This window comes from Scyliorhinus torazame, chromosome 5 (genome assembly GCF_047496885.1).
Source record: "Scyliorhinus torazame isolate Kashiwa2021f chromosome 5, sScyTor2.1, whole genome shotgun sequence".
NCBI lineage: Eukaryota > Metazoa > Chordata > Chondrichthyes > Carcharhiniformes > Scyliorhinidae > Scyliorhinus > Scyliorhinus torazame.
Window position 1 is genome coordinate 115382683 of NC_092711.1, and position 26024 is coordinate 115408706.

The 26024-nt window shown below is 48.1% G+C and overlaps 1 protein-coding gene across 3 annotated transcripts; it reads right to left on the reverse strand.

Annotated features, from left to right (window-relative positions):
• Window positions 1–6407: 6407 nt before the first annotated feature.
• Window positions 6408–26019, reverse strand: LOC140419546 (uncharacterized). Of its 3 annotated transcripts, none has more exons than XM_072503443.1 (2): window positions 24043–26019; window positions 6408–11074 (listed from the first exon to the last, which is right to left on the reverse strand). In XM_072503443.1, the coding sequence occupies exon 2, from the start codon at window positions 10751–10753 to the stop codon at window positions 9980–9982; it is 774 nt and encodes a 257-aa protein (XP_072359544.1). In that variant the 5' UTR covers window positions 10754–11074; window positions 24043–26019; the 3' UTR covers window positions 6408–9979. The 3 variants fall into 3 exon arrangements, with proteins under 3 accessions (XP_072359544.1, XP_072359543.1, XP_072359545.1); XM_072503442.1 differs by lacking the exon at window positions 24043–26019 and adding an exon at window positions 15921–17089; XM_072503444.1 differs by lacking the exon at window positions 24043–26019 and adding an exon at window positions 15921–17089 and having other exon boundaries at window positions 10566–11074.
• Between the last annotated feature and the right edge of the window lie 5 nt (window positions 26020–26024).

Below are 26024 nucleotides of genomic sequence, written 5' to 3' on the forward strand. Positions count from 1 at the left end.
TCCTCCGCTGCTTCCGCCGTTCCAAAATAAAAGTCCCTGAGCTTGTAAGTCACCCTCAGCTTCGCTGGATATACAATGCCGCACCGCACCTTGCTAATGTACAGTCCCTGTTCACCCGGTTGAAGACAGCCCGCCTCCATGCCAGCTCCACCGTAAAGTCCTGGTATACACGTATACCAGCTCCAGCCCACTGCACCACCTGCTTCTGCTTGGCCCAGCTCAGGACCTTCTCCTTCACCCTTTACCTACGGAAGCACAGAGTCAATGCCCTTGGCGGCTCACTCACCTTTGGTACAGGCCTCCACGACCGATGAGCCTGATCCAGTTCATATCGGGAGGGGTCCTCCCCCTCCCCCAGTAGTTTTGCCAGCATCGCGGCAAAATACTCAGTCGGCTTCGGTCCTTCAACTCCTTCGGGCAGCCCCACAATCCTCAAGTTCTGTCACCTGGATCTATCCTCCAGCTGTTTTTTTTGCGGCCGTTTTTTTGCTCACCCTCGACATTTTGCTTTGGGTTTTTATTCCCTCCTGTGTCTTCTCAGTGCCTCCTCCGTGCCTTCTCCCTTCTTCTGCCGCCTCCGCGGACCCTGGGACCGGGCTTAAAGCCCCGAAATTGCCGTTCCCGAGCGGGGGCTCTCCATTGTGCGGCCGCCTCCCGCCCGCCGTCACCGGAAGTCCTCCAAGGGAAGTGTTGATAAGTTCATAAGATATAGGAGCAGAATTAGGCCATTTAGCCAATCGAATCTGCTCCGCCATTCAATCATGTCTAATCTTATCCTGGCCGTAATTCCACCATCCTTCCCATTCTCCATAACCCTTCAACCCATTACCAATTAAAAATCTGTCTAACTCCTCTTGAAATTTACTCACTGTCCCAGCATCCACCGCACTCTGGGGCAGTGAAGTCCACAGATTCAGCCCTTTGGGAGAAATAGTTTCTCCTGAACTTTGCTACCTTCACTCAGTCATCCAGCCTGTTAAGACACCAACAAAGTCACACTAAGGAGAAGGTTCACAAAGGGCCGAGATCAACATCGACGCTGTGGGAAGGGATTCACTCAGTCATGGTATGAGCTGATACATCAGCAAGTTGTCAAGTGCCTGCAGGGATTGGATTTTGTTGTTTGTGCTGCTGTTAATCAAATCCAGGATTGATGGTCTGACAATATCTGCTGATGTTAACAAGCCCTATAACTGGCTACAGTTAAATACTTTCAGATGTCACTGATTTTCAGAGCTACAACGACCCATTTTAAAAGCACCATCTGTGATATTCTCCTTTAGTCACCAACTCTCTTTTTTAGGTTCATGAGTTTTATTTGTTGATGCTTTAAATCGGGTGGAGTATTGATCCCTCAACAAGTTTACAGATGTTACATTGCACACCATGAACGCCATCCTACTGCATTGGTTTAAAATAAAGATTATGATTTTACCAGTGACTTTGGTATCTTTTATAATTACACTTTGCAAAAGATTTTACAACTGCATAAATATAAAATCTTCCATGAAAATGGTTTAAAACATTTCTAGACACCACCATGTGATGGTTCCAGCAAACAACTTTAATAACTAATCACAATAGCTTGATAGCCAGACCCAGATCTCAACACGGATTGAAGATTAAACAGACCTAAAAGGAAGCGTAATAAAACCCATCACCCTACACTTAACATTGCCCCCCAAAAATGCAACTTTTCCTCCCTCCCCGACACAAACTTCAGAGTTCAGTATATTCATACACATGGGCATAACAGAAACAAAATCAAATACCATGGCAATTTTCAGAGTATTTACAACTGGGAAAGCAAAGTGTGCTTAAAAACGGCAACATAATTTGAAGGACCTGTGAATGCTCTACAGTAATGTACACTCAAACTCACACAAGGCACAAGGCAGCAATACCCAAGAACACAAACACTGCTACACATTAGTGGAATTATAATTTACAGTAATGGGCATACCCATAGCTCAAGTATTATCATTTACAGTGGAATAAATATGTACTACTATTACTTTTATGATACGTACCTAGGTAAATGCAGAAAGCTAGTGTAAAGCATATAGATTAAGTGTAAGTCCCATATATACGACAGTTTGTTCTAGACTAATTTGAAATAAAGGGGCAAATTGTATTATGCAGTTATCAGCTCGTGATCTCAAATTTTACTTCAAAACGTCCCGGAAATGAAAATCGCTTTTTGTCACAAGTAGACTTCAAATGAAGTTACAGTGAAAAGCCCCTAGTCGCCACATTCCGGCGCCTGTTCGGGGAGGCTGGCACGGGAATTGAACCATGCTGCTGGCCTGCTTTCAAAGCCAGCGATTTAGCCCTGTGCTAAACCAGCCCCAAAGCGGTCCTTGTCACTATAGTTAATATTTTCACCATACACTTTACACTCAATGCGCACTTCCGTATTCTGTTTGACGTTTATAAACTGAATAGCAACAAAGAACTGAAGGTATTTTTCCTGCAGACGCTTGCCATGTATGGGTAGTACTGCAAAGGAAAGCCGCTGAATCCTCCAAGTCCAAAGATGTGCAGGTTAGGTGGATTGTCTTAAACCACGTCCGGTAAAATCTGCACGCTCTCTTCTGTCCTGAATCATCCAGTGGGCCTGCATGAATGTAGGCTGGAGGAATCTCTTCACAGTTCTCAAAAGGAGTGTTGCCACCCTGACTGGAGTCATTGTAAAGATCCAAGAACGTGTTCAAACTTTTCGCAAAACTTTCGCAGGAGTTTGGGTCTGACATACTAAAGGAACTTTCTGTTTTGAACAAATACAGCGTTTGTGATAGTCCTGGGGGTGCAACTCTGTCTTGGTGTTTGGGTTCAAATGGACTAATCGTGAGCAGCAGCGCTTGAATGGTTCCAATGAAGATCCCAGCGAGGCAGCCGTAGAAGATCAAGAAGAACCAGAATATCTTGAGCCAACGACTGCCGGTCCTGCCTAAAAAGTGCTTTTTTATTTCGGAATCCCAGAGAAATTTCTTCCAGTCTCCACCTGCCTCCTTGCCCTTGGCCCGGGCCCGGGCCATGCTGTCTCGAGGAGGCTGAGCGGGGGATTGTGGGAGAGTTTGAGGAAAGCTTGGCCTCGCTGTTGAGCTGATGCTGGCCGGCGGCGCGCGCACTCCCTCGCGCGGCGGCTGTTGCTTTTCAAACAAGAAAGGGGCGGGGCGGGGGGGGGGGCGCGGAGGAAGGGAGGGGCGCGGGCATCGGTGGGGGCGGGGCGGGCGGGAAGTGGAGTTGAGAAGCTCCAGGTGTCAGGAGTCCCGCGGAAGGTGAAGCTTCATTCAGGAACTCTGAACAGGAACAAGACAATTCTGAACTTTTACTTCAATCCTAAATTGATGTTTGATCCAAAATCTACAATTCAGAGTTTGAAAGGTTCCACTGATTAACATCTCCAATTAGAAAGTGCTGATTAATCATTGCTGACAATTGTTACTCACACATTCCTCACAGCAACATGTCCATTGTGAAATGACATTATCAAGGAACATTAAACTAAACTGTGAAATATTTCACAGGCACATCAATAAAAACTTCATCAATCAACATTGATATTGATGAAACTTGGAAGTCACTGAGTTCAATCATTTCTGACACAGCAGCAGCAGCCAGGGTTAGGGGGATAGAGCGGGGGAGTGGGCCGAGGTTGAGTGCTCTTTCACAGGGTCACTGCAGACTCGATGGGCCAAATGGCCTCCTTCTGCATTGGAAAGATCCTACAGCATTCAACGATAAAGATGGAGCGCACAACACAGACTGGTTTGAGAGCCACTCAGCAGAGATTAACCTGTCATTGAAGCAAAAATGGGTCTGACCATCACCAAAGTCGTTCCCCTGAAATCCCAGATGGTGACATCCTGACGGATGTGAACAGATGTCCCGCTAGGTTGAACATGACTGTCAGCTGTAGACATATCCCAGTCTCTTTCTGACGCTCCTGCAGCTTCCAGTTATGGTTAAGTTGGACAAGGCCATTGATTGCTCAACAAGTAGAAAGGTGCCCAGCAAGGATGGAATTCCAGCTGAACTGCTCAAACGCAAAGTCCCATCGACTGTCACACCTTCACAACCTCCTTCCCGGTTGGGAGGCTGGAATCATTCCATGTGCATGATGCTAAAATCATCACAAATGATAAAAACAGCAGTGACAGAGGAAATTGCAGCAACTACAGGATTAGCATCACCAGGAAGACCTTCACTAGGGTCATGTTTAAAAGATTCATCTACCTGCAGAATGAGTGTATCCAGAAGCACAGTGCGGTTTCTGTGCTGACAGATCTACAGTGAACATGATCTCTCCACACACCAGTTGATAATGATGCTCCTTCATTAAATGTTTTCAAGATAAAGGTATATAGTTTTTTGAGGAATAAAGGGTTATGGTGTTTGGATGGGAAAGTGGAGCTGAGTCCACAAAAGATCAGCCATGATCTCATTGAATGGCGGAGCAGGCTCGAAGGGCCAAATGGCCTACTCCTGCTCCTAGTTCTTATGTTCCTTTATAGTCTGTGTTGTTCTAAATGATGACATTATTAACCTTCTCCCTAACTTGTCCTGACCCTTCTGCTCGTTCACCAACTGAAATCAGGGACTCCTTGTTCTCATGGTGACATTCCCTGTCTGCCGAATTATTCCTTTAAATCAGCATTATTTCATCATGTTGCCACATTTCAGTAACAAATGTTGAAATGTTTGCTCCACACCCACAGGGTTAAAGCCACAAACAGAAAGGTCCAGTTTTCTCCTGGAGTTTGAGACAAATCAGCTTTCGAAATGATGCAGAGTTTCAGCCAATAAGGGAGTTCTGGGCTCAGCCCCGCCCCTCATTCATTCTCATTGGTTGGAGGACCAGCTGCTCCTGCTTGGTTCGCCAGTCTCGCCCCCCTCTTCCCATTGGTCCTGAGCTGCCGTCAATCACTCCCCGGGTATTGTAATCTGGAGCATGCGCAGCGCCGATACTGGAGCGATGTTCTTGGGGTGAAATTCTTCGCAGTTCAGAATTATATATGATGTGGAGATGCCGGCGTTGGACTGGGGTGGGCGCAATATGAAGTCTTACAACACCAGGTTAAAGTCCAACAGGTTTGTTTTGAATCACTAGCTTTCAGAGCGCTGCTCCTTCACCTGAGGAAGGAGCTGCGCTCCGAAAGCTAGTGATTCGAAACAAGCCTGTTAGACTTTAACCTGGTGTTGTAAGACTTCTGACAGAATTAGAAACTGCAGGCGAGCGGGGAGCGATAGTACTGGCGGGTGGTTTGTGAGGCTTCATAAAGACCCGGTGTAGGCCCAGAATGAAAAGCTACCGATCCGCATTTGCAAACAACCACTGTGTTCCCGTGCCGCCCCTTCAATGCGGTTCTCCGATGAAAGGCCCAGGTTAACGGCTGCCATCTTGCTGAGGGCGATATGCTGCAGTACCAGCCCGTACCAGCCTCCCCGAACAGGCGCCGGAATGTGGCGACTAGGGGCTTTTCACAGTAACTTCATATGAAGCCTACTTGCGACAATAAGCGATTTTCATTTTCATTTCATTTCAGTGCACCTGTGCGGTCATTGCTGAGGGAGTCTGAAGGTGATCCAAGCCCCGCCCACTCGGTGCTTCAAGCCCCGCCCCCTGACAGGAACATAGTTTCACCTCCAAGGTAGGAATTTGTTATTTATTCTTTCATGGGATGTGGCGAGGCCAACATTTGTTGCCCATCCCTAATTGTCCTTGAGAAGGTGGTGAGCTGCCTTCTTGAATCGCTGGAGTCTGTGTGGTATAGATACACCTACTGTGCTGTTCCTGAGGGAATTCCAGGAGTTTGACCCAGTGACAATAAAGGGACAGTTGAAGGGGTGGCACGGGAGCACAGTGGTTAGCACTGTTGCCTCACAGCACTTGGGATTCGGGTGCGATTCCGGCCTTGGGTGACTCTCTCTCGACTTTTGCAGCCTCCTTAAATCTACTTCACATATTACTTCTCTACCCGAGTCATACATTCAATCCCGTCATCCTAACACATTCATGTTGATTGTAAATGGTTGGGAGCCCAGCATTGATCCTGGTGATATTCCACTTGTCACATCTTACCCACCCAGAAATTACCCATTTATACCTGCTGGCTGCTTCCTGTTAGCTAACCAATCCTCTATCCATGCTGATATGTTGCCCCCCACACAATGAGCTCTTATTTTGTGTAATAAGCTTTGATGTTGCACCTTGGGAAATACCTTCTGGAAATCCAAATAAAGCACATCTACAGGTTTTCCTTTATTGACATCCCTTGTTACCTCCTCAAAGAACCTTGATAAATTAGTCAGTCACGATTGATTCCCTGAACTTCATTTTCAAACTATGCATCAAAAGAAAAATCAAATCTTCTCTACCCCAGGACAAGTCCAGCAAATTAATGTATTTTCTGGTTGAAAGTTTATTGATGAAACAGAACATGGTTAAAAAAACTAACAGAGAATTGTTTGAGGATCAAAGACAACCAGAGAAAAAGGATGTTCACAATGTTCTGGTCCCAAATTGTTTTCCTTCAGCTCCTCTGTACCCTGTTTCTCTAACTCCCCGCTTTGGACACAGGAGCAATGAAACCTGGCAGTCGCATCACCATCAGCCCCTGTCACCCTCCACCCCTGATTAGTTGGAGGTCCATTTGCCAGTCAGGCCTCCAACACCTTCCTGTCTCTATTAGTGAACAGGCCCCTTTATTCTCAGCTACATTCAGTCCTCAGCTCCATCACCGGGCTGTCATTGACACGAGCAACAGAGACAGAAAAGTGCACGAGGGAAGTCAGAATTTGTGGATTAGGACCTCCATAAAGGTCAGCAACTTCTTGAAAAAAAATTGAATTCCCTGTCAACAAATTAAAGGATCACACGACGGGACTTCACGTTTTATGACTTTTAATGCAACAAACAAATTAGAAGCTACTTTATCCTGCGCACAGAACTTTGCTCTTTTTAAATAATAATAATCTTTATTATTGTCACAGGTAGGCTTACATTAACACTGCAATGAAGTTACTGTGAAAATCCCCTAGTTGCCACGTCCGGCGCCTGTTCGGGTACCCAGAGGGAGAATTCAGGATGCCAAATTCATCTAACAAGCACATCTTTCGGGACTTGTGGGAGGAAACCAGACCACCTGGAGGAAACCCACGCAGACACGGGGAGAACGTGCAGACTCTGTACAACAGTGGCCCAAGTGGGAATTGAACCTGGGACCCTGGCGCTGTGAAGCTCCAGTACTAACCACTGTGCTACCGTACCAAAGTTACACAATCTAAAGTCGCACTGCACGATTATAGTTACTCTGCCCTGCAAGTCGAAATTGAATTATCTCAGAACCAGTCCAATGTAATGAGTCATTTCTGAGGATTCACTTCCGTTCTTTTCTTTTCACAGTCTGGCAGTCTTTAATCCCAGAACGGTCTTTCACAGGGAAAGATTAGCCAGCTGCCAGAAAACCGAGAGTAGGCACAAATAGGCCATTTTCTGGTTGGCAAGATGTAATGAGCGGTGTGTCACAGGGATCAGTGCTGGAGCATCAACGTTTCACAATTCATATCAATGACTTTGATGACAGGACCAAAGGTATGGTCGCTTAGTTTGTTGATGATGCAGGCAAAAAGAAAAAGGAGGTGAGGTGATGTTGCTCGGATAATAAGGGACGGCATCAGAACATTAGTAAGGGTGGATCTCAGATCAGGAATACAAAATGTGGAATATGTTTGGGTGGAGCCAAGAAACAGCATGGGGCAGGAAACATTGGTAAGAACTGTTTCGGACACCAAACAGCAGGGGTTGTGTGGGATATGGTATTGATCGGAGATGAGAGAAGCTTGTAGCATGGGTAAAACATTATTGGGTGACTTCAATCTGCATGTAGACTCGGTTAACCTAATGGGCACTAATGCTGGACAAGTTTCTGGAGTGTGTTAGGGACAGTTATCTACAGCAGTAAGTTGTGGAACCAACTAGAGAACAGGCTCTTGTAGATCTAATATTATGCAACGAACGATAAAGGGCTAATTGATAATCACGCTGAAAACAACCTTTAGGGATGAGTGACCAGAATATTGAATATGAGGTATTCCAATCTGAAGCCAGGATATTAAGTTTGAAGGAAATTTTGACGGTCGAAGGGACAAATTAGTTGAGGTGGATTGGGGTAAATACATTAAAAGGTGTGACAGTCCACAGGCAATGGATAGACTTTCAATAATTATTTCACACTTTACATTCCTTCAATAATAATAATAATCACTCATTGTCACAAGTAGGCTTCAATGAAGTTACTGTGAAAAGCCCCTGGTCGCCACATTCCGGCACCTGTTCGGGGAGGCTGGAACAGGAATTAAACCTGCGCTGCTGGTCTTATTCTGCATTACAAGCCAGCTGTCTTAGCCAACTGTGCAAAACCAGCCCTTAAGGCACAAGAACCTCAAAAGGTCAAAAAACCATCACTACCAGAGGAAGTGGTTTTGGATAAGATTGAAAGAAAAGACCGATAAAGTTATCAGAAATAGGAAAAAACTTGAGGATTGGGAGGATTTCAGAATATAGCAGAGGACCAAGATACTGAGACAGCGAGGGAGAATAGAATATGATTGTGAACTAGCAAAACACATACAAATGGACTATAAAAGGTTCTATCGGTACGTAAAAAGGAAATGTTTGTCCATTCCAGATAGAGTCAGGAGAATTTAGAATGTGGAATAGAGATCTCTACAGCCACCTCGTTCAACACTCTGGGATGTAGATCATCAGCTTTTGGGGATTTATCCTTCAATTTCAACCCCATTAATTTCTCCAGTGCTACTTTTTCACTAATTCTCATCTTTTCCTGTCCCGCGTGCTCACGAGTCCCTAGGTTCACTCGTGTTTTGTGGAAATTTTTGCATCTTCCTCTGTGAAGACAGACACACATTGGTTAGTTTCTCTGCCATTTCCTTACTCCCCATTACAAACTCTCCTGTCTCTGCCTGGAATGGACCCACTTTGGACTTTGCTAATCTTTTCCTTTTCACATTCCTGTAGAAGCTTTTCCGGTCGGTTTTTAAGTTTCTCCCCAGTTTTCTCTCATATTCTATTTCTCTTTATCAATTTATTGGTCCCCCTTTGCTGAATTCTAAAGCAAGTTCCTAATCCTCAGATTTACTAATATTTTGACCATGTTATGAGCTTTTCCATTGATCTAATGGGATCTTTAACTTTTCTTGTTAGCCAAGTTTGCATCACTTTTCCTGATGGATTTTTATTCCTTAAAGAAATCTATATTTGTTGTTTATATGTGAAACAAAAGTCTCAAAAATCCCAGAGGACCATAGGCTGCTCTCCCCTTTGACAGAGAGAGAGCTGACTGGAGGTGATTTAACCTGAGGGTCAGCACACCTCAGACGAGGGGCCTGGTTGAGAAGGTGGCACCTTCTTGAATAACCTCAGCCAGTACGGGAGTTGCATCCATGGTGTTGGCTTTGCTCTGCATCATGAACCACTCGTCCAGACAACTGAGCTAACCAACCTCCTGATAAGTATGAAATAATTCCTTAAATATTCGGTATTCCCTGCACCAATCAGATTCCCAGTCCACCTCAGACTACTTGCCCTTCATACCCTGAGTTTTCTTCTGTGAGGAACACACAGATAAATTAAACAAAAGAACCATGTAACCACCAGGGTCCATCTCCATGGCAACGTGGCATGTTTTGTGGTTTTCCAAACAGAAATGGAAACTAAATATCTTCAATCTTCCAAACACCCTTGTGAAATTTGAAGCAAGGTATTAGCAACAAGGCTCAAAGAGCATCAGCCCATTGGAGGCAAAGTGGTGAGACCGGCCAGTCCAGCAGAAGAAAACCCTCCGACCATGCCCACTGACCACCTGTCAGAATGAACAAAATGCAGTCCTGGATGTGGAGCAGAAACAATAACAGCAGAATCCAACCCCTGTAATCAATTGTGAAATTGTTGGTGTCACAGCAGGTGCGATGAAACATGCAATACCGTCTCACACTGAGAGCAGGTGAACGGCCTCTCTACAGTGTGAACTCGCTGGTGTCTCCGCAGGGTGGATAATTGAGTAAATCCTTTCCCACACTGAGAGCAGGTGAATGGCCTCTCCCCAGTGTGAATTCTCTGGTGTGTCTGCAGGTTAGATAACTGAGTGAATCCCTTCCCACACTGAGAGCAGGTGAATGGCCTCTCCCCAGTGTGAGCCCGCTGGTCTGACTGCAGGCTGGATAATTCAGCAAATCCCTTCCCACACTGAGAGCAGATGAATGGCCTCTCCCCAGTGTGAACTCGCTGGTGTGTCTGCAGATTGGATAACTGAGTGAAGCCCTTCCCACACTGAGAGCAGTTGAATGGCCTCGCCCCAGTGTGAACTCGCTGGTGTGACTGCAGACTGGATAACCAAGTGAATCCCTTCCCACACTGAGGGCAGGTGAATGGCCACTCCCCAGTGTGAACTCGCTGATGTGAATGCAGGTGAGATAACCGAGTGAATCTCTTCCCACACACAGGGCAGGTGAATGGCTTCTCCCCAGTGTGAACTCTCTGATGTTTCTGCAGGCTGGATAACCGTGTGAATCCCTTCCCACACTGGGAGCAGGTAAACGGCCTCTCCCCAGTGTGACTGCGTCGATGAGTTTCCAGCTCTGATGGGACTCTGAATCCCTTCCCACAGTCCTCACATATCCACGGTTTCTCCATGCTTTGGGTCCCCTCATGTCGCTCCAGGCTGGACATTCAGTTGAAGCCACTTCCACAGACACAACACAGGTATGGTCTTTTCCCGCTGAGTATATTGTGATGTTTTTCAGGCTGTGGAACTGGTTAAGGAACTGTCCACAGTCAGTTCACTGGAACACTCTCACTCGGGTGTGCGTTGTGTGGGTCTCGGTGCTTTTCCAGTCACACTGATGTTTGAAATCTTTAGCTGACAGTTTGGGTAAACTTTCTCCTTCTAGATTCAAAGGCCGATGATATTCAGGTTCCAAGGAAGGGAGTGACTGTCAGATCGAGACGTGATGATTGAGATTTGTCTATAATTCCACCTCGTCTAATATCCTGTAAAAACAATTTACAGAATTCATCACTGACAGTACAGGATAGAAACTCAGAACAGACAATTCCCATTTCTATGGAACATTATTTTCTTTCTTAATACCCAAAAGCTGTAAATCTCCATCCCATACAATCTCCCTCCAATCTCACTCTGCTGTATCTAATATTCACACTCCCTATTCTCCTGAAGGTGCTGATTCAGGCTGATTGGCAGATCCAAGCTCAGCTTCCTGTCCAGGAGATCAAAACAAATATGAGCTGCAGTCAGCCATTCGGTCCATCGAGGGAGGCTTCGGGGCCTGGGGCCAATGTGGAATTCTGTCCAGGCAGGGATTCGCCCAGACGGGATACCACCATTCAACTGTGCGTCCTCCAAACCGCAAGTGCCAGCGGATCCGAGCACCACCGTTTTGAGATCTCGGATGGCATTGGCCACAAGCCGGATGTCCACCGCCGCACGTTGTGCTAACTCATGGGGTGTCAACCAGCCCATTCTTCCGCCACCCAGCACGTCCAAGATCCTGGTTAGCCCAGCAGCCACAGCTCGTCCCTCCGCCAGCCGCTCGAAATGGTATTGGTGGAGGTGCGGATTCCTGAGCAGAGCAGGTCCTTTTAAAAGACGGGCAGCGCCAGCGGAGGGTAACGAAGACCCTGCAGATCTATGAACAGGAGCTGCATGTCATAATTCAGGCCGTGCACATGGCAGAAGAAATGCATCGCTAGGACACACCATCGTGGAGGGGACTCAAAGTAAAGGTAACGCTGCAGAGTCTGAAGGCGGAAGGTCACCACCTGGGTGCGAAGGCACAACAGCACCTGGCCGCCCTCCCTACGTGGGAGACTCAGAATCTCAGCAGCGACCCAGTGCAGTCCCTTGTCCCAGAAGAACTCTACAAGCATTCTCTGGAGCTTTGTGACAAAGTCAGAGGGAGGGGTCGAAGTGACCAGCCGGTACCACAACATGAAGGCTATCAGCTGGTTTATGACGAGAACTCGACCCCTGTAAGACAGCACTCAGAGCAGTCCTGTCCAATGTTTCCTGCGAGCATGACCTTGGCCGCCAGCTCCTGCCAGTTAGCCTGCCAGGATTCCTCAGCCGGGCAAAGATGTACTCGCAAGTAGAGGAGGCTGGGCCTGCTCCAGGTGAAAGGCCTGAGCTCCTCTGGGAGGGGGTCCGTCTGCCACAGAGTGACCAGGAGTCCGGAACATTTGGCACAGTTTATCCTGGCAGAGGACACGGCGGAGTACACAGCCTGGCACTCTTGCATCCTCCGCAGGTCAGCAGGATCAGTGAACATGAGGAGCACGTCATCAGGGTAAACCGAGAGGACCACCCCAATGCCCGGCCTGCGCAGAAGCAGCATCGACAACCTCCTCCGCATGAGGCGCAGGAAAGGCTCCACGTAAATAGAATAGAGTTGACCAGGCAAGGGGCAGTTTTGACGCACTCCTCCCCCAAAGTGAAGGGGCGCTGACAGGGACCCATTGACCTTAACGAGACACTCTGCAACAGTGTACAGGAGTCGGATCCCGGCGACAAAATGTGTCCCGAACCCAAATGCTTGCAGAGTCCTGAATAAATATTCGTGATCCTCCCTGTTGAACGCCTTCTCCTGATCAAGGGGCAGGAAGGTGCTCGACAAACCAGCCCTCTGGGAATGATGGACCAGGTCCTGGACCAGATAGATGTTGCTATGGATCGTGCGGCCCGGGACCGTGTAGAACTGGTCAGGGTGGATCATGTGGTCCAGCACAGTGCCAAGGCACAAACACATCGCCTTGGCGAAGATCTTGTAATCCGTGCTGAGGAGGGAGACCGGACACCAGTTCTTAAGATGGTGGAGATCCCCCTTTTTTGGCAGCAGGGTAATGGTGTCTGCAGGCCATGAGAGGAGCAACTTCCCGGTCGTGATACCTTTCCCCAGGATCGCCGCATAGTCACTCCCCAGGACATCCCAGAACGCCCTGAAGAACTCGACGGTCAGCCCATACACCCCAGGTTTTGCCCCTGGATAGACTGTCGAGGGTGCCGGTCAGTTCCCCAAGGCTCATAGGGGTAGAAAGTCTCCCGGCACCCTATGGGTCGACCTGCGGCAGGTCCTCCCACAAATCTCTGCAAGCACCTGCTGCACAGATGCCATCGGGACATGGGGCAGATATGCCCTTGAAATGTAGAGGCAGTCGATTCTGGATGCTCTGACCCCAGGCCTCATTAAATTGCAGGTGCTGGAGTCAGGATGGATAGTCCACCAGACATCCACCAAGTCAAAGAACCCGAGCAGGTTCCTTAACTTCACCACCGCACGAGAGCTGCACTGGGTACGAGGCAGTCCTTTGTTCCGAGGGTGCAATTAAAATTCCACCCCCAGGATGATGCACTTTTCCACAGCAATGGTGCCAAGATGAGTGGACACTTGTTCGAAGAAAGCCGTCTTCTGCTGTCCAGCCTGGGGAGCATAGACATTCACAAGGTGAAGTACCTCAGCCCCCTCGTGGACCGTCAGGTCGGGCACTGGCCCCTTGACCCCAAAGATCTCCGCTGAAAATGTGGGGTCAAAAATAGAGCCACTTTGCCTAAATGTGAGGTTAGGTGACTCATGTAGACACCCCTCACCACTCCAGGAGCCATGTGGCTTCATCTCCCAGAGCAGTGTGGGTTTCCTGCAGGAAGCACGCCGCATACTTCCTGTCCCGGAGGACCAAAAAGTTCTGGAACCTGCAGGGCGTGTCCCTGCTGCCTTTGATGTTGTGGTTGACTATGTCACCACCATGTCAGCAGTAAAGTGCTACCTTTACGTTTCTATTGTTCAGAGAGAGCAGAGGAGCGCGGGCCCCAACTCTCCCTCAGGAGTCCAGTGAGGAAAGATTTCAGCCAACGCTGCTCAGTCATGTTCGTGTCTCCCACCTCTTTAACGTAGGTGCGGGAAGACTTAATGAGCAGTGCCACAGTTGCACAGTGGTTAGCACTGTTGCTTCACCGTGCCAGGGTCCCAGGTTTGATTCCCAGCTTGGGTCATTGTCTGTGCAGAGTCAGCACGTTCTCCCTGTGTCTGCGTGGGTTTCCTCCGGGTGCTTCAGTTTCTTCCCACAAGTCCTGAAAGACGTGCTGTTAGGTGAATTGGACATTATGAATTGTCCCTCTGTGTACCCGAACAGGTGCCATAATTTGGCGACTTGGGGCTTTTCACAGTAACTTCATTGCAGTGTTAATGTCAGCCTGCTTGTGACAATAAAGCTTATTATTATGTCCAACCACCGGTCGAGATCTAGCTGCACTCGGTTTCGGCGACTAAGGTTGGCATATAGAAAATCCCAGTGTTCCCCTCAGGAGATGAGGGGCGACTTGGTGTCGGGCACGAGGGAAACCACCGCCTCGCTACAGATGGACTCAAAATCATCCCCCGTCCTCCCCACCGAGCAGCCGTTCTCATCCAGGCAGTCGGACCAACTTCTCAAGAGCAATTACAGTTGAGCAATGACTGTTGGTAAAGCAGTGAAGCCCACCTCCTGTGAATGAATAAAAGAATATTTAGTGCTGATTTATATAGATTTTTGATCGACAAGGGAGTGAAAATGAAAATTGCTTATTGTCACAAGTAGGCTTCAAATGAAGTTACTGTGAAAATCCCCTAGTCGCCACATTCCGGCACCTGTTTGGGGAGGCTGGTACGGGAAGTGTAATGGGGACAGACAAGAAAGTGGAGTTGGGGCCATAATCGGGTCAGCCATGATTTAATTGAATGGCAAACAGGCTCAAGTGTTCAAATGGTCTGTTCCTGCTCCCAATTCCTGTGTTCTTCTGGTTTTACAAAAATGATGGGGGAAATAGGACAAATTGGATTTCTCCATTAAAGAGCTGGCACAGACCTAATGGGCCAAATGGCCTCCTTGTGTTGGAGTATTCTGTGACTTTTTAAAATTCATATGTGGTATGTGGGCATCGCTGGCTGGGCCAGTATTTATTGCCAATTCCTAAAGGCCCTTGAACTGAATGGCTTCCTCGGCCATTTCAGAGGGCAAGAACAACCACATTGCTGTGGGTCTGGAGTCACATGGAGGCCAGACCAGGGCCTTCCCTAAAGGACATTAGTGAAAGATGGGTTTTACGATAATGGTTTCATATTTCAGCATTGGACTTATAATTACAGATTTTTTGTTAAATTCAGGTTCCACTGTCCACCGTGGTAGGAATTCGAACCTGGATTCCCAATGAGTTTTTACGGACACTAATTAGTCATTAGCATATCCCTTCCTTTTTAAACTCTATGCTCAATCATTATTTCCTTAATTTGCAGCTATTTCCTGACCATCACCATTTTCACAGATCCCACTTTTCCCCATTTATCATTTGCCTTCATTTTTACAGACGCTCCCTGAGTGAGCTCCACACTGCGCATGCGAGAGACGGACCCGGACGCCAGGGATGAAACCAGGGAGTCGAGATTGATGCGGGAAATAATATTCATGGTTTTGTTTGAATTTTTTTTTATTCTCCTCCTTTTTCACATTTTCTCCCACATTTACATCCATCAACAATAAACAATAATCAGCGAGATATGTCAGTCCCCATAATAACAACGATCCCATCTACCCACCACCCCCCAAACCTCAACCCGCATGTTTACATAAACAAATGGCAAAAAGGAATCAGGGATTACCCATAGTCACCCTTAATCTTACACAGCCCCCCCTCCCCCACCACCGCAGGTCTCCAACTCCTCCCGTCCACTGCCTCTTGTAAAACTCCTCCTCCCAACCTCGGTTCCTTCTGCTTGGCCCAGCTCAGGACCTTCTCCTTCACCCTGTACCTACGGAAGCACAGAGTCACTGCCCTTGGCGGCTCACTCACCTTTGGTACAGGCCTCCACGACCGATGAGCCCGATCCAGTTCATATCGGGAGGGATCCTCCCCCTCCCCCAATAGTTTTGCCAGCATCGCGGCAAAATACTCAGTCGGCTTCGGTCCTTCAACTCCTTCGGGCAGCCCCACAATCCTCAAATTCTGTCGCCTGGATCTGTTTTCCAGGTCTTCCATTTTTCCTCGCAGATCCTTGTTAATATCCATCACCTTCCGCATCTCTTTCCCCATCGAGGCAAGTTGATCACCGTGCTGCAATAACGTCTCCTCCACTTCCTTCAGCGCCTCCCCTTGCTCTCGCACCTCCGCCACTGCGCTCGCCACCTCCGTCCTCACCGGGGAAACCGCCTCCTCCACCAGCACACTCAAGACCTCCCTCATCTCCTTCCTCACCGTCTCCATGCATTTCGCAATCTGCACCAACAGCTTTTCAAATTCCGCAGCCATCACCTTGGTTATTTCTTCAGCCGTAAGCAGTGCGGCCTTCCCTGATGCTCCAGCCTCCATTTTTCCTGGTGACCTTTCCACTCCCCGACGGACCTCCAGTTGTTTTTTGTCCGGCCATTTTCTTGCTCACCCTCGACATTTTTCTTTGTTCTTTTTTTCCTCCTGTGTCTTCACTGTGCCTCCTCCGTGCCTCCTCCCTGCTTCTGCCGCCTCCGCGGACCCTGGGACCGGGCTTAAAGCCCCGAAAATGCCGTTGCCGAATGGGAGCCCTCCATTGTGCGGCCGCCTCCCGCCCGCCGTCACCGGAAGCCAATATTCATGGTTTGATAGTCATGTTGACGATTTTATTTTGGACTCTGGGCCCGCACTCGGTCTTCGGACAATCTCCATTTTAAACCCGCTCGCTCGAGAACTCGTACCAAATGCTGCCATTGCCTGCGCATGCTCGGTTCACTCTGCCCGGGAGTGATTGACAGGAAAAGGGGCGGGACCAGAGGACCAAGCCGGTGTTTCCGGTCCTCCTGCCAATCGGAGTGAATGAGGGGCGGTGCTGCGCGTGAGCAGCTTCTTCCAATAACAGCTGATGGAAAGCTGGACCACTCTCTTCTCAGTGTCAACTCACTGCTGTGACAAAACGTGCATTAAATTGCTCCCCATATTCAACACAGTTGAAAGGACTTTCTCCAGGTGAACTCTCTGGTGTTTCAGAAGGTCGGATTATAGAGTGAATCCCTTCCCACAGACGGAGTAGGTGAATGGCCTCTCCCTAGTGTGAATACACCAAATAATTTCCAGGTTAGATGGATAATTAAATCCATTTCCATAGTTCCCACATTTCCAGTGCTTGGGAAATGTTTCTTACACACCTCAGGTTTATTCCACATCTTATTGAAAGTGAAGAGAGGCAAGAAAGACCAAAGTGCCTTTTGTAACTCAGTATAGCTCACATCCAAACAGGTGCAGACAGGTATGTGAGGAGAGGGAATCAGGAAAGGCCCACTCCCACGACCCAAAGGACTACAGTGGAGCACACAATCCTTATTTCCATTTAAATAGTTATTTTGATATGGGGGGAGCAATCAAGCTAGATAGGGTTCTAGCGGGGGGGGGACGGGGGGGGGGGGGACAACTGGGTTGCTGCTGCGGAAAACCAAAAGGAAATGGCTAAAGAGAGGGTGGTCGCGGGCGGAATGCGACGCTGGGGGAGCGAGCAGGAGCGCGGAGGCGGGATATGGGACTGGCCTAGAGAAGGTAATGGCTGGTCGACACGGGAGGGGGGCAGGTAGCCCCCCAGTGAGGCTGATCACATGGAACGTGAGAGGCCTGAATGGACCAATAAAAAGGGCCCGAGCGCTCGCGCATTTGAAAGGACTAAGGGCAGACGTGGTTATGCTCCAAGAGACGCACCTAAAGGTGGCGGACCAAGTTAGACGAAGGAAAGGATGGGTGGGACAGGTGTTCCACTCAGGACTGGACGCAAAGAACAGAGTGGTGGCCATTTTGGTGGGGAAACGGGTAGCATTTGAAGCAAAGAACATCGTAGCAGATAGTGGAGGTAGATATGTAATGGTGAGTGGTAGGCTGGAGGGAATGGAGGTCGTGTTGGTTAATGTGTATGCCCCAAATTGGGACGATGCGGGGTTCATGAGATGGATACTGGGGCGTATTCCGGACCTGGAGGCAGGAAATTTGATTTTAGGAGGGGACTTCAATATGGTGCTGGACCCGGGGCTAGATAGATCCAGCTCAAGGACTGGAAGAAGCCGGCAGCGGCCAAGGTACTTAAGGGGTTTATGGACCAAATGGGGGGAGTGGATCCATGGCGATTTCTTAGACCCAGGGCTAGGGAGTATTCCTTCTTCTCCCACGTCCATAAAGTGTACTCCCGGATAGATTTTTTTGTTTTAGGAAGGTCGTTGATCTCTAGGGTGGAAGAAGCTGAATACTCAGCCATAGCGGTTTCGGATCATGCCCCACATTGGGTGGACCTGGAAGTAGGAGAGGACAGGGAGCAGAGAACACTCTGACGATTAGATGTGGGACTGATGGCGGATGAGGGAATGTGTGCAAGAGTGAGGGGGTGTATCGAGAGATACCTGGAGGTCAATGACGACGGCGAGGTCCCTGTGGGAGTGGTCTGGGAAGCACTAAAAGTGGTGGTCAGAGGAGAGCTGATTTCTATTGGGGCCCACAAAAGGAAAACAGAGGCCAAGGAAAGGGATAGATTACTGGGGGAGATTTTAAGGGTAGACAGGGAATTTGCAGAGACCCCGGAGGAGGAGCTGTACAGGGAGAGGAGACGACTCCAGACCGAGTTTGACCTTCTGACCACCAGAAAGGCGGAGGTACTGTGGAGGAAGGCACAGGGGAGGAGGTATGAATATGGGGAAAAGGCTAGTCGCCTGTTGGCGCACCAACTGCGAAAGAGGGCAGCAGCGAGGGAGATAGGAGGAATTAGGGATGAAAGGGGAGACACTGTGCGAAGGGCAGGAAAGATAAATGAGGTGTTTAAGACCTTTTATGAAGAACTGTATAGGTCTCATCCCCCAGAGGGAGAGGAGGGGATGCGGCAGTTCCTGGACCAGTTGAGGTTCCCGAAAGTGGAGGAGCAGGCGGTGGCAGGCCTGGGGGCGCCGATTGAGGTGGACGAGGTTATTAAGGGACTGGGAAGCATGCAAGCAGGGAAGGCCCCGGGGCCGGACGGGTTCCCGGTGGAATTCTACAGAAAATATGTGGACTTGTTGGCCCCGTTGTTGGCGAGGACGTTCAATGAGGCCAGGGAAGGGGGGACACTACCCCCGACAATGTCGGAGGCGACGATATCGCTAATTGTGAAGAGGGACAAAGATCCGATGCAGTGTGGGTCCTATAGACCTATTTCACTATTGAACGTGGACGCCAAACTGCTAGCAAAGGTGCTGGCATCGAGGATAGAGGACTGTGTCCCAGGGGTGGTGCACGAAGACCAGACAGGGTTCGTAAAAGGGAGACAATTGAATGTTAACGTGCGACGGCTATTAGGGGTGATAATGATGCCCTCAGTGGAGGGGGAGGCAGAGATCGTGGCGGCAATGGACGCAGAGAAGGCATTTGATAGGGTGGAGTGGGAGTATTTATGGGAAGTGTTAAGGAAGTTTGGGTTTGGGAACGGATTTATTCGCTGGGTTAGACTACTTTATAGGGCACTGACGGCAAGCGTAGTTACAGGTCGACATAGATCAGAGTATTTCCGATTATATAGGGGAACAAGACAGGGATGCCCGCTGACTCCATTGTTGTTCGCGTTGGCAATTGAACCTCTGGCCATGGCGCTGAGAGACTCCAGGAAATGGAGAGGGGTGACTAGAGGGGGAGAAGAACACCGAGTCTCGTTATACGCGGATGACCTATTGCTATACGTGTCGGACCCAGCGGGGGGTATGATAGAGGTTATGCGAATCTTGAGGAGGTTCGGGGAATTTTCGGCGTATAGGTTAAACATGGGGAAGAGTGAATTATATGTGATACATCCAGGGGACCAGAGTAGAGAGATAGAAGGCTTACCGCTAAGGAAAGTGGAAAGAAACTTCCGATACTTGGGGATTCAGATCGCTAGGAGCTGGGGAACCTTGCACAGACTTAATCTGACACGGCTGGTAGAACAAATGGAGGAGGACTTTAAGAGGTGGGACATGCAGCCTTTATCGCTGGCGGGCAGGGTGCAAGCAATTAAGATGATGGTCCTCCCGAGGTTCTTATTTGTATTTCAATGTCTCCCTATTTTAATCACCAGGACCTTTTTTAATAAAATAGATAGGAGCATTACGAGCTTTGTGTGGGCAGGGAAAGTTCCGAGAGTAAGGAGGGGGTTCCTTCAGTGCAGTAGGGACAGAGGAGGACTGGCACTACCGAACTTGGGAGATTATTATTGGGCCGCCAATGTGGCAATGATACGTAGATGGATGATGGAGGGCGAGGGAGCGGCATGGAAAAGGCTGGAGAGAAGGTCCTGTAAAGGGACGAGTCTAGAGGCACTGGTGACGGCGCCGCTACCGTTCTCACCGAAAAAGTACACCACGAACCCGGTGGTGGCGGCAACACTGAACATATGGGGACAGTGGAGGCGACAGAGAGGGGTGCGGGGAGCCCTGGTGGGGTCCCCTATCAGGAACAGCCATAGGTTCGCCCCAGGAAGAATGGATGGAGGATTTCAAAGCTGGTACCAGTTGGGAATTAGGAAGGTGGGAGATTTATTCATAGATGGGACTTTTGCGAGCTTGGGAGCACTGGAGGAAAAGTATAAGTTACCTCGGGGGAATTTCTTGAGATATATGCAGGTGAGGGCGTTTACTAGACAACAGGTGAGGGAATTTCCGCGGCTCCCGACACAGGGGATACAGGACAGGGTGCTTTCAGGGGTGTGGGTCGGAGAGGGCAAGGTGTCAGAGATTTATAGAGAGATGAGGGAAGAGGGGGGAGGAGTCGGTGGGCGAACTAAAAAGAAAGTGGGAAGAAGAATTAGGGGAGGAGATAGAGGAGGGTATGTGGGCTGATGCCCTAAGCAGGGTAAATTCCTCTTCCTCATGCGCCAGGCTTAGCCTGATTCAATTTAAGGTGCTACATAGAGCACACATAACGGGGGCAAGATTGAGCAGGTTCTTTGGAGTGGAGGACAAATGTGGGAGGTGTGGCGGGAGCCCGGCAAACCACGCACATATATGTTTTGGGCATGCCCGGCACTGGAAGGGTATTGGAAGGGAGTGACGGGAGTGATTTCGCAGGTGGTGAAGGCCCGGGTCAAACCAGGCTGGGGGTTAGCTCTATTTGGAGTTGCGGAAGAGCCGGGAGTGCAGGAGGCGAAAGAGGCCGATGTCGTGGCCTTTGCGTCCCTCGTAGCCGGCGCAGGATCCTACTCATGTGGAAGGAGGCGAAACCCCCCGGACTGGAGGCCTGGGTAAATGATATGGCGGGGTTTATTAAACTGGAGCAGATAAAGTTTGCCCTGAGAGGATCGGCTCAAGGGTTCACCAGGCGGTGGCAGCCATTTCTCGACTACCTAGGGGAACGTTAGAGGGAAGATGGATGACCAGCAGCAGCAACCCGGTGGGGGGGGGGGGGGGGGGGGGGAGGAGGCTCAGTTGAGTATAGGTCAATAGAGTACGAGGTTTTGTTACTTGTATATTATTATTATTATTAAAAATTTCTGTTTTGTTACTGTTATCGTTTCGCTTGTTTTGTAAGCGGGAAAAATGTTGCTCAGGGAAAAAAATTTCAATAAAATATATATATATTTTTTAAAGTTATTTTGAAAAATTATTTTTAAATCTAGAGTACCCAATTTATTTTTTCCAATTAAGGGGCAATTTAGCATGGCCAATCCACCTACCCTGCACACCTTTGGATTGTGGGTGCGAAACCCATGCAAACACGTGGAGAATGTGCAAACTCCACACGGACAGTGACCCAGGGCCGGAATTGAACCTAGGACCTTGGCGCCATGAGGCAGCAGTGCTAACCAGTGCGCCACCGTGCTGCCCCTTGTTGAAAAAAATCTTGATTGCGTTTTTGGATTATGTCAACAGAGACTGGATGATAGCATTGTCATTCTGAAGAAGAGTCAGACGGATTCAAAACGTTAACTCTGTTTCTCTCTCCACAGGTGAATCTAGACCTGCTATACCTTTCCAGCATTTTCTGTTTTTATTGCAGTTTATGTTGTGTATGTGAATATTAGATCAAGTACCATTTATTAAGTATGTAGCAAACTTGAAGCCCACAGGATTAAATTGTCAGCAGAAGCATGGATACAAAATAAGCCATGGGATGAAATCAGAGCTGTGGTGAATGGTTGTTTTTCATGAAGGAGTAAGGGATACAGTGGACCTCGCTATGGTTAAGTATCAGGATCACTGCTCAAGTATCAGGATCACTGCTCTTTTTGATTCTATATCACTGACTTCCATAAAATCAATATCCATAGAAACCTTACAATGCAGAAGGAGGCCATTCAGTCCATTGAGTCTGCACTGATCCTTTGAAGGAGCACCCTACCTAAGCCCTTTTCCCCACCCTACCCCTGTAACCCCATCTAACCTGCATATTTTTGAACACAAAGGAGCAATTTAACATGGTCAATCCACCTAACCTGCATATTTTTGGACACAAAGGAGCAATTTAACATGGTCAATCCACCTAACCTGCTCATTTTTGGACTGTGGGAGGAAACCGAGCACCCAGCGGAAACCCATGCAGACACGGGGAGAAAGTGCAAACCCGGAGAGTCAACCAAAGCCTGAATTGAAGCCGGATCCCTGGCTCTGTGAGGCAATCATGCTAACCACTGTCCCACCATGCCGTCCTTCTGACTGGGATTAGAGGTTACAGGAACTATATGAATATTTTTAGAAGACACAAAAGTTGAAAGCATCGGAAACAGTGAGGAAGAGCGTGAGAGATTTGAGTAGGACAGAAGCAGAATGGTTGAATGGGTGAGCTCACCGCAGATGAAATTCAACACAGCAAATTGGGAGGTGATCTACCCTGGGTGGAAGAATGAGGAGAAATAATCCAAAGAAGGGCAGAATTTTGTTAGAATTTCGAATACACAGCCAGATCGGGTGGTGGATACAGATTCAATAATAACCATCAAAAGGGAATTAGATTAAAAACTCAAAGCAGCAACAAATGCAGGGAAATGGGGAAATTGGACAAACTGGATTGGTTTTCTAAAGAGATAGTACAGAATCGATGGGCCGAATGACCATTTTTTTTACTGTTCTATGATTCTTACAATTCTGCAATATTGTATTTTTATTTGGGTCTTGCTGAATAGAGCAAACTCAGGAGCTGAGTTTCTTGTCAATCAGAGAGACTGCTCTGTGTATCAATCCACTTCCTGAGATTGTTAAACTAGCTGCAGCCCCTGAACCAATTTCCTGTATGTTCAGACATGTCCGGTTTGTTTTTCCAATGGCTTCAGTCAATGCAGTTTTGTTTTTGAACAACACATTACTCTATATCCGACCTGTGGGATTTGACTTATTTCCTCCTTATCAGTTGTTTTTGAACACTGTTCCTGTTTTTATCCTGAATCAAACTGCACAAACTGTTTCACCAGGGCTTCCTGGATCCTTTCTCTCCTTCTTCACGGTATCATTGTCAGACTTTTACAGCGTGCTCTTTCCAAGGGCCGACTCGATGGGCCGAATGGCCTACTTCTGCACTGTGAATTATATGATACTATGTTCCCCTTCAGCTTTCTTTGCTCCAAAGAAATCAATCCCAGCCTATCCAGCCACCCTGAACCGCTCCAGCCCAGGCAACATCCTGGTGAATTTCTTCTGAACTCTTTCCAGAAAAATTAAATGCTGACTCTGACTGGGTTCAGTTCTACATTCACTGGTCATTAGTTCTACTCCAGCCTCTTGTCCAAGTGCTCAGTATTACAAAAGCTCAATTCTCCAGCCAATTGATGCTGGGGCTCTGATATCGGAATCTGGAGTTGACCTCACCTGATGCGACGCACCATGTAAAGAAAACGAGGTCCTTTTAACCATGACGATTGAAAATTGTGTCTGTATCTTTAAGAACTGCTCGCCCACGTTTCCATCAATGTGTGAAATATGGCCCGTCAAGAACTGCTCTCACTCCCACGTTTCCTTGTTTGAAATGCAACACATTTACTTACCAATGTTAACCTATGTCTCCACTCCAGCAAGTTGATTTCTTGAACCAATAGATTGTTGAGCTATTTCTGAGTTGGGTTCCAAAGGCGGCCGGAAAGATCCTGGACTCTGATCCACTGAACCCGCCCCACCCACTGACAGCTCACAATGCCCGGGGAATGATTGACGGCAACTCCGGACCAATAGCGGGTCTGGAGGAGCGAATATGGCGATTGGTCCTCCAACTAATCGGAGTGAATGAGGGGCGGGGCTGATCCCGGACCCTCTAATTGGCTGAAACTCTGCATCATTTTGAAGCTGATTTGTCTCAAACCCCAGGAGAAAACTGGACTTTTCTGTTTGTGGCTTTAAACAGATGAAACCCTGTGGGTGTGGAGCAAACATTTCAACATTTGTTACTGAAATGGATTCCTTCAGAACAAACAGTCGGGATTATTTGAGGATTAGGTGTCAGTCAACTCAGTTGGCTGGTTCGTGCTGTGGAGCGTCGCCAACAGCGTGGGTTCAATTCCCGTGCCTGCTGAGGTTATTCATGAAGACCCACCTTATCAAACTTGAGAGTGATGAAAATCGGGGATCTGTGAGGTCCAGAGTTGGAGGAGCAGAACGATCTGGGTGGGATGGCGGGCTGGAGGTGGTTACATAGAGAGGGAGGAACGACATCAGGCAGGGATTTGAAAAAAAATCTGAGAATTGTAAAAAAAAAATCGATGCATTGTTGGACCGTGAACCAATGTAGATCAGTGAATGGGACTAACTGTGAGTTAGGATACAGAGAGATGGAGGGGTAGTGATTATGTCACTGGACTAGTAGTCCAGAGGCCCAGATAAATATTCTGGAACATAGGCTTAAATCCCAATATGGATTGGTGGAATTTAAATTCCATTAATAAAATCCTCAATAATGGTGACCATGAAATTAACATGAATTGTCGTAAAAACCCTGGTCTGGCCTACATGCGACTTCCGACCTAAAGCTATGTGGTCGACTTTTAACTGCCCTGAAACGGCTGTAAACTCCAATCAGCAACCCCCCACCCCCAGGACTAAAAAAAAAAGGAAATCCACACAAAACAAATGTTCCAGTGTTCAGCGACAGTACAGAGGACAAAGCCTAACCTCCGATATTGGAGGAAGTTGTGTCCACTCACACTCCTTTCCCTGTCTCTGAACATTTTACATCTGAAACAGTGTGATTTTTGTGAAGTACATCAGGTGACATTGAAAAAATATATATATTGAACCTCAGGAAGTCCCAAAACCTTTATAAAATGAAATGCTGTTGAAGGTGAGTCACTGTTGCAATGCAGAAGGCCTGGGAGCTCCCACATCAGCAATGTGCCGATGACCAGCGATGCTGGTGGCCACCCAATACAGCCAGTTGGGAACTCGCTGGTGTGTCAGCAGGTTAAGTGACTGAGTGAATCCCTTCCTACACAGTGCAATGAATGGTTTCTCTCCTGTGTGAGTTGGTATTTCATCAGATATTTATCGCTTTAAAAGTTTTCACACAGTGCGGACACTTAAATATGCTGGTGTTTCTGGAAGCTGGACAATTCAGTGAATTTCTTCCCACGCACACCGAGCAGGTGAACGGTCTCTCCCTGGTGTGGCGGTGTCTCATTAGAGCGGAGAAGGATGAGGGGCGACTTGATAGAGGTTTATAAGATGATCAGGGGAATAGATAGAGTAGACAGTCAGAGACTTTTTCCCCGGGTGGAACACACCATTACAAGGGGACATAAATTTAAGGTGAAAGGTGGAAGATATAAGAGGGATATCAGAGGTAGGTTCTTTACCCAGAGAGTAGTGGGGGCATGGAATGCACTGCCTGTGGAAGTAGTTGAGTCGGAAACATTAGGGACCTTCAAGCAGCTATTGGATAGGTACATGGATTACGGTAAAATGATATAGTGTAGATTTATTTGTTCTTAAGGGCAGCACGGTAGCATTGTGCATAGCACAATTGCTTCACAGCTCCATG

What these genes read in the sequence shown, in the direction of transcription:
- LOC140419546 (XM_072503443.1), bottom strand. Translation starts at nt 10,753, where the DNA reads ATGTCCAGCCTGGAGCGACATGAGGGGACCCAAAGCATGGAGAAACCG.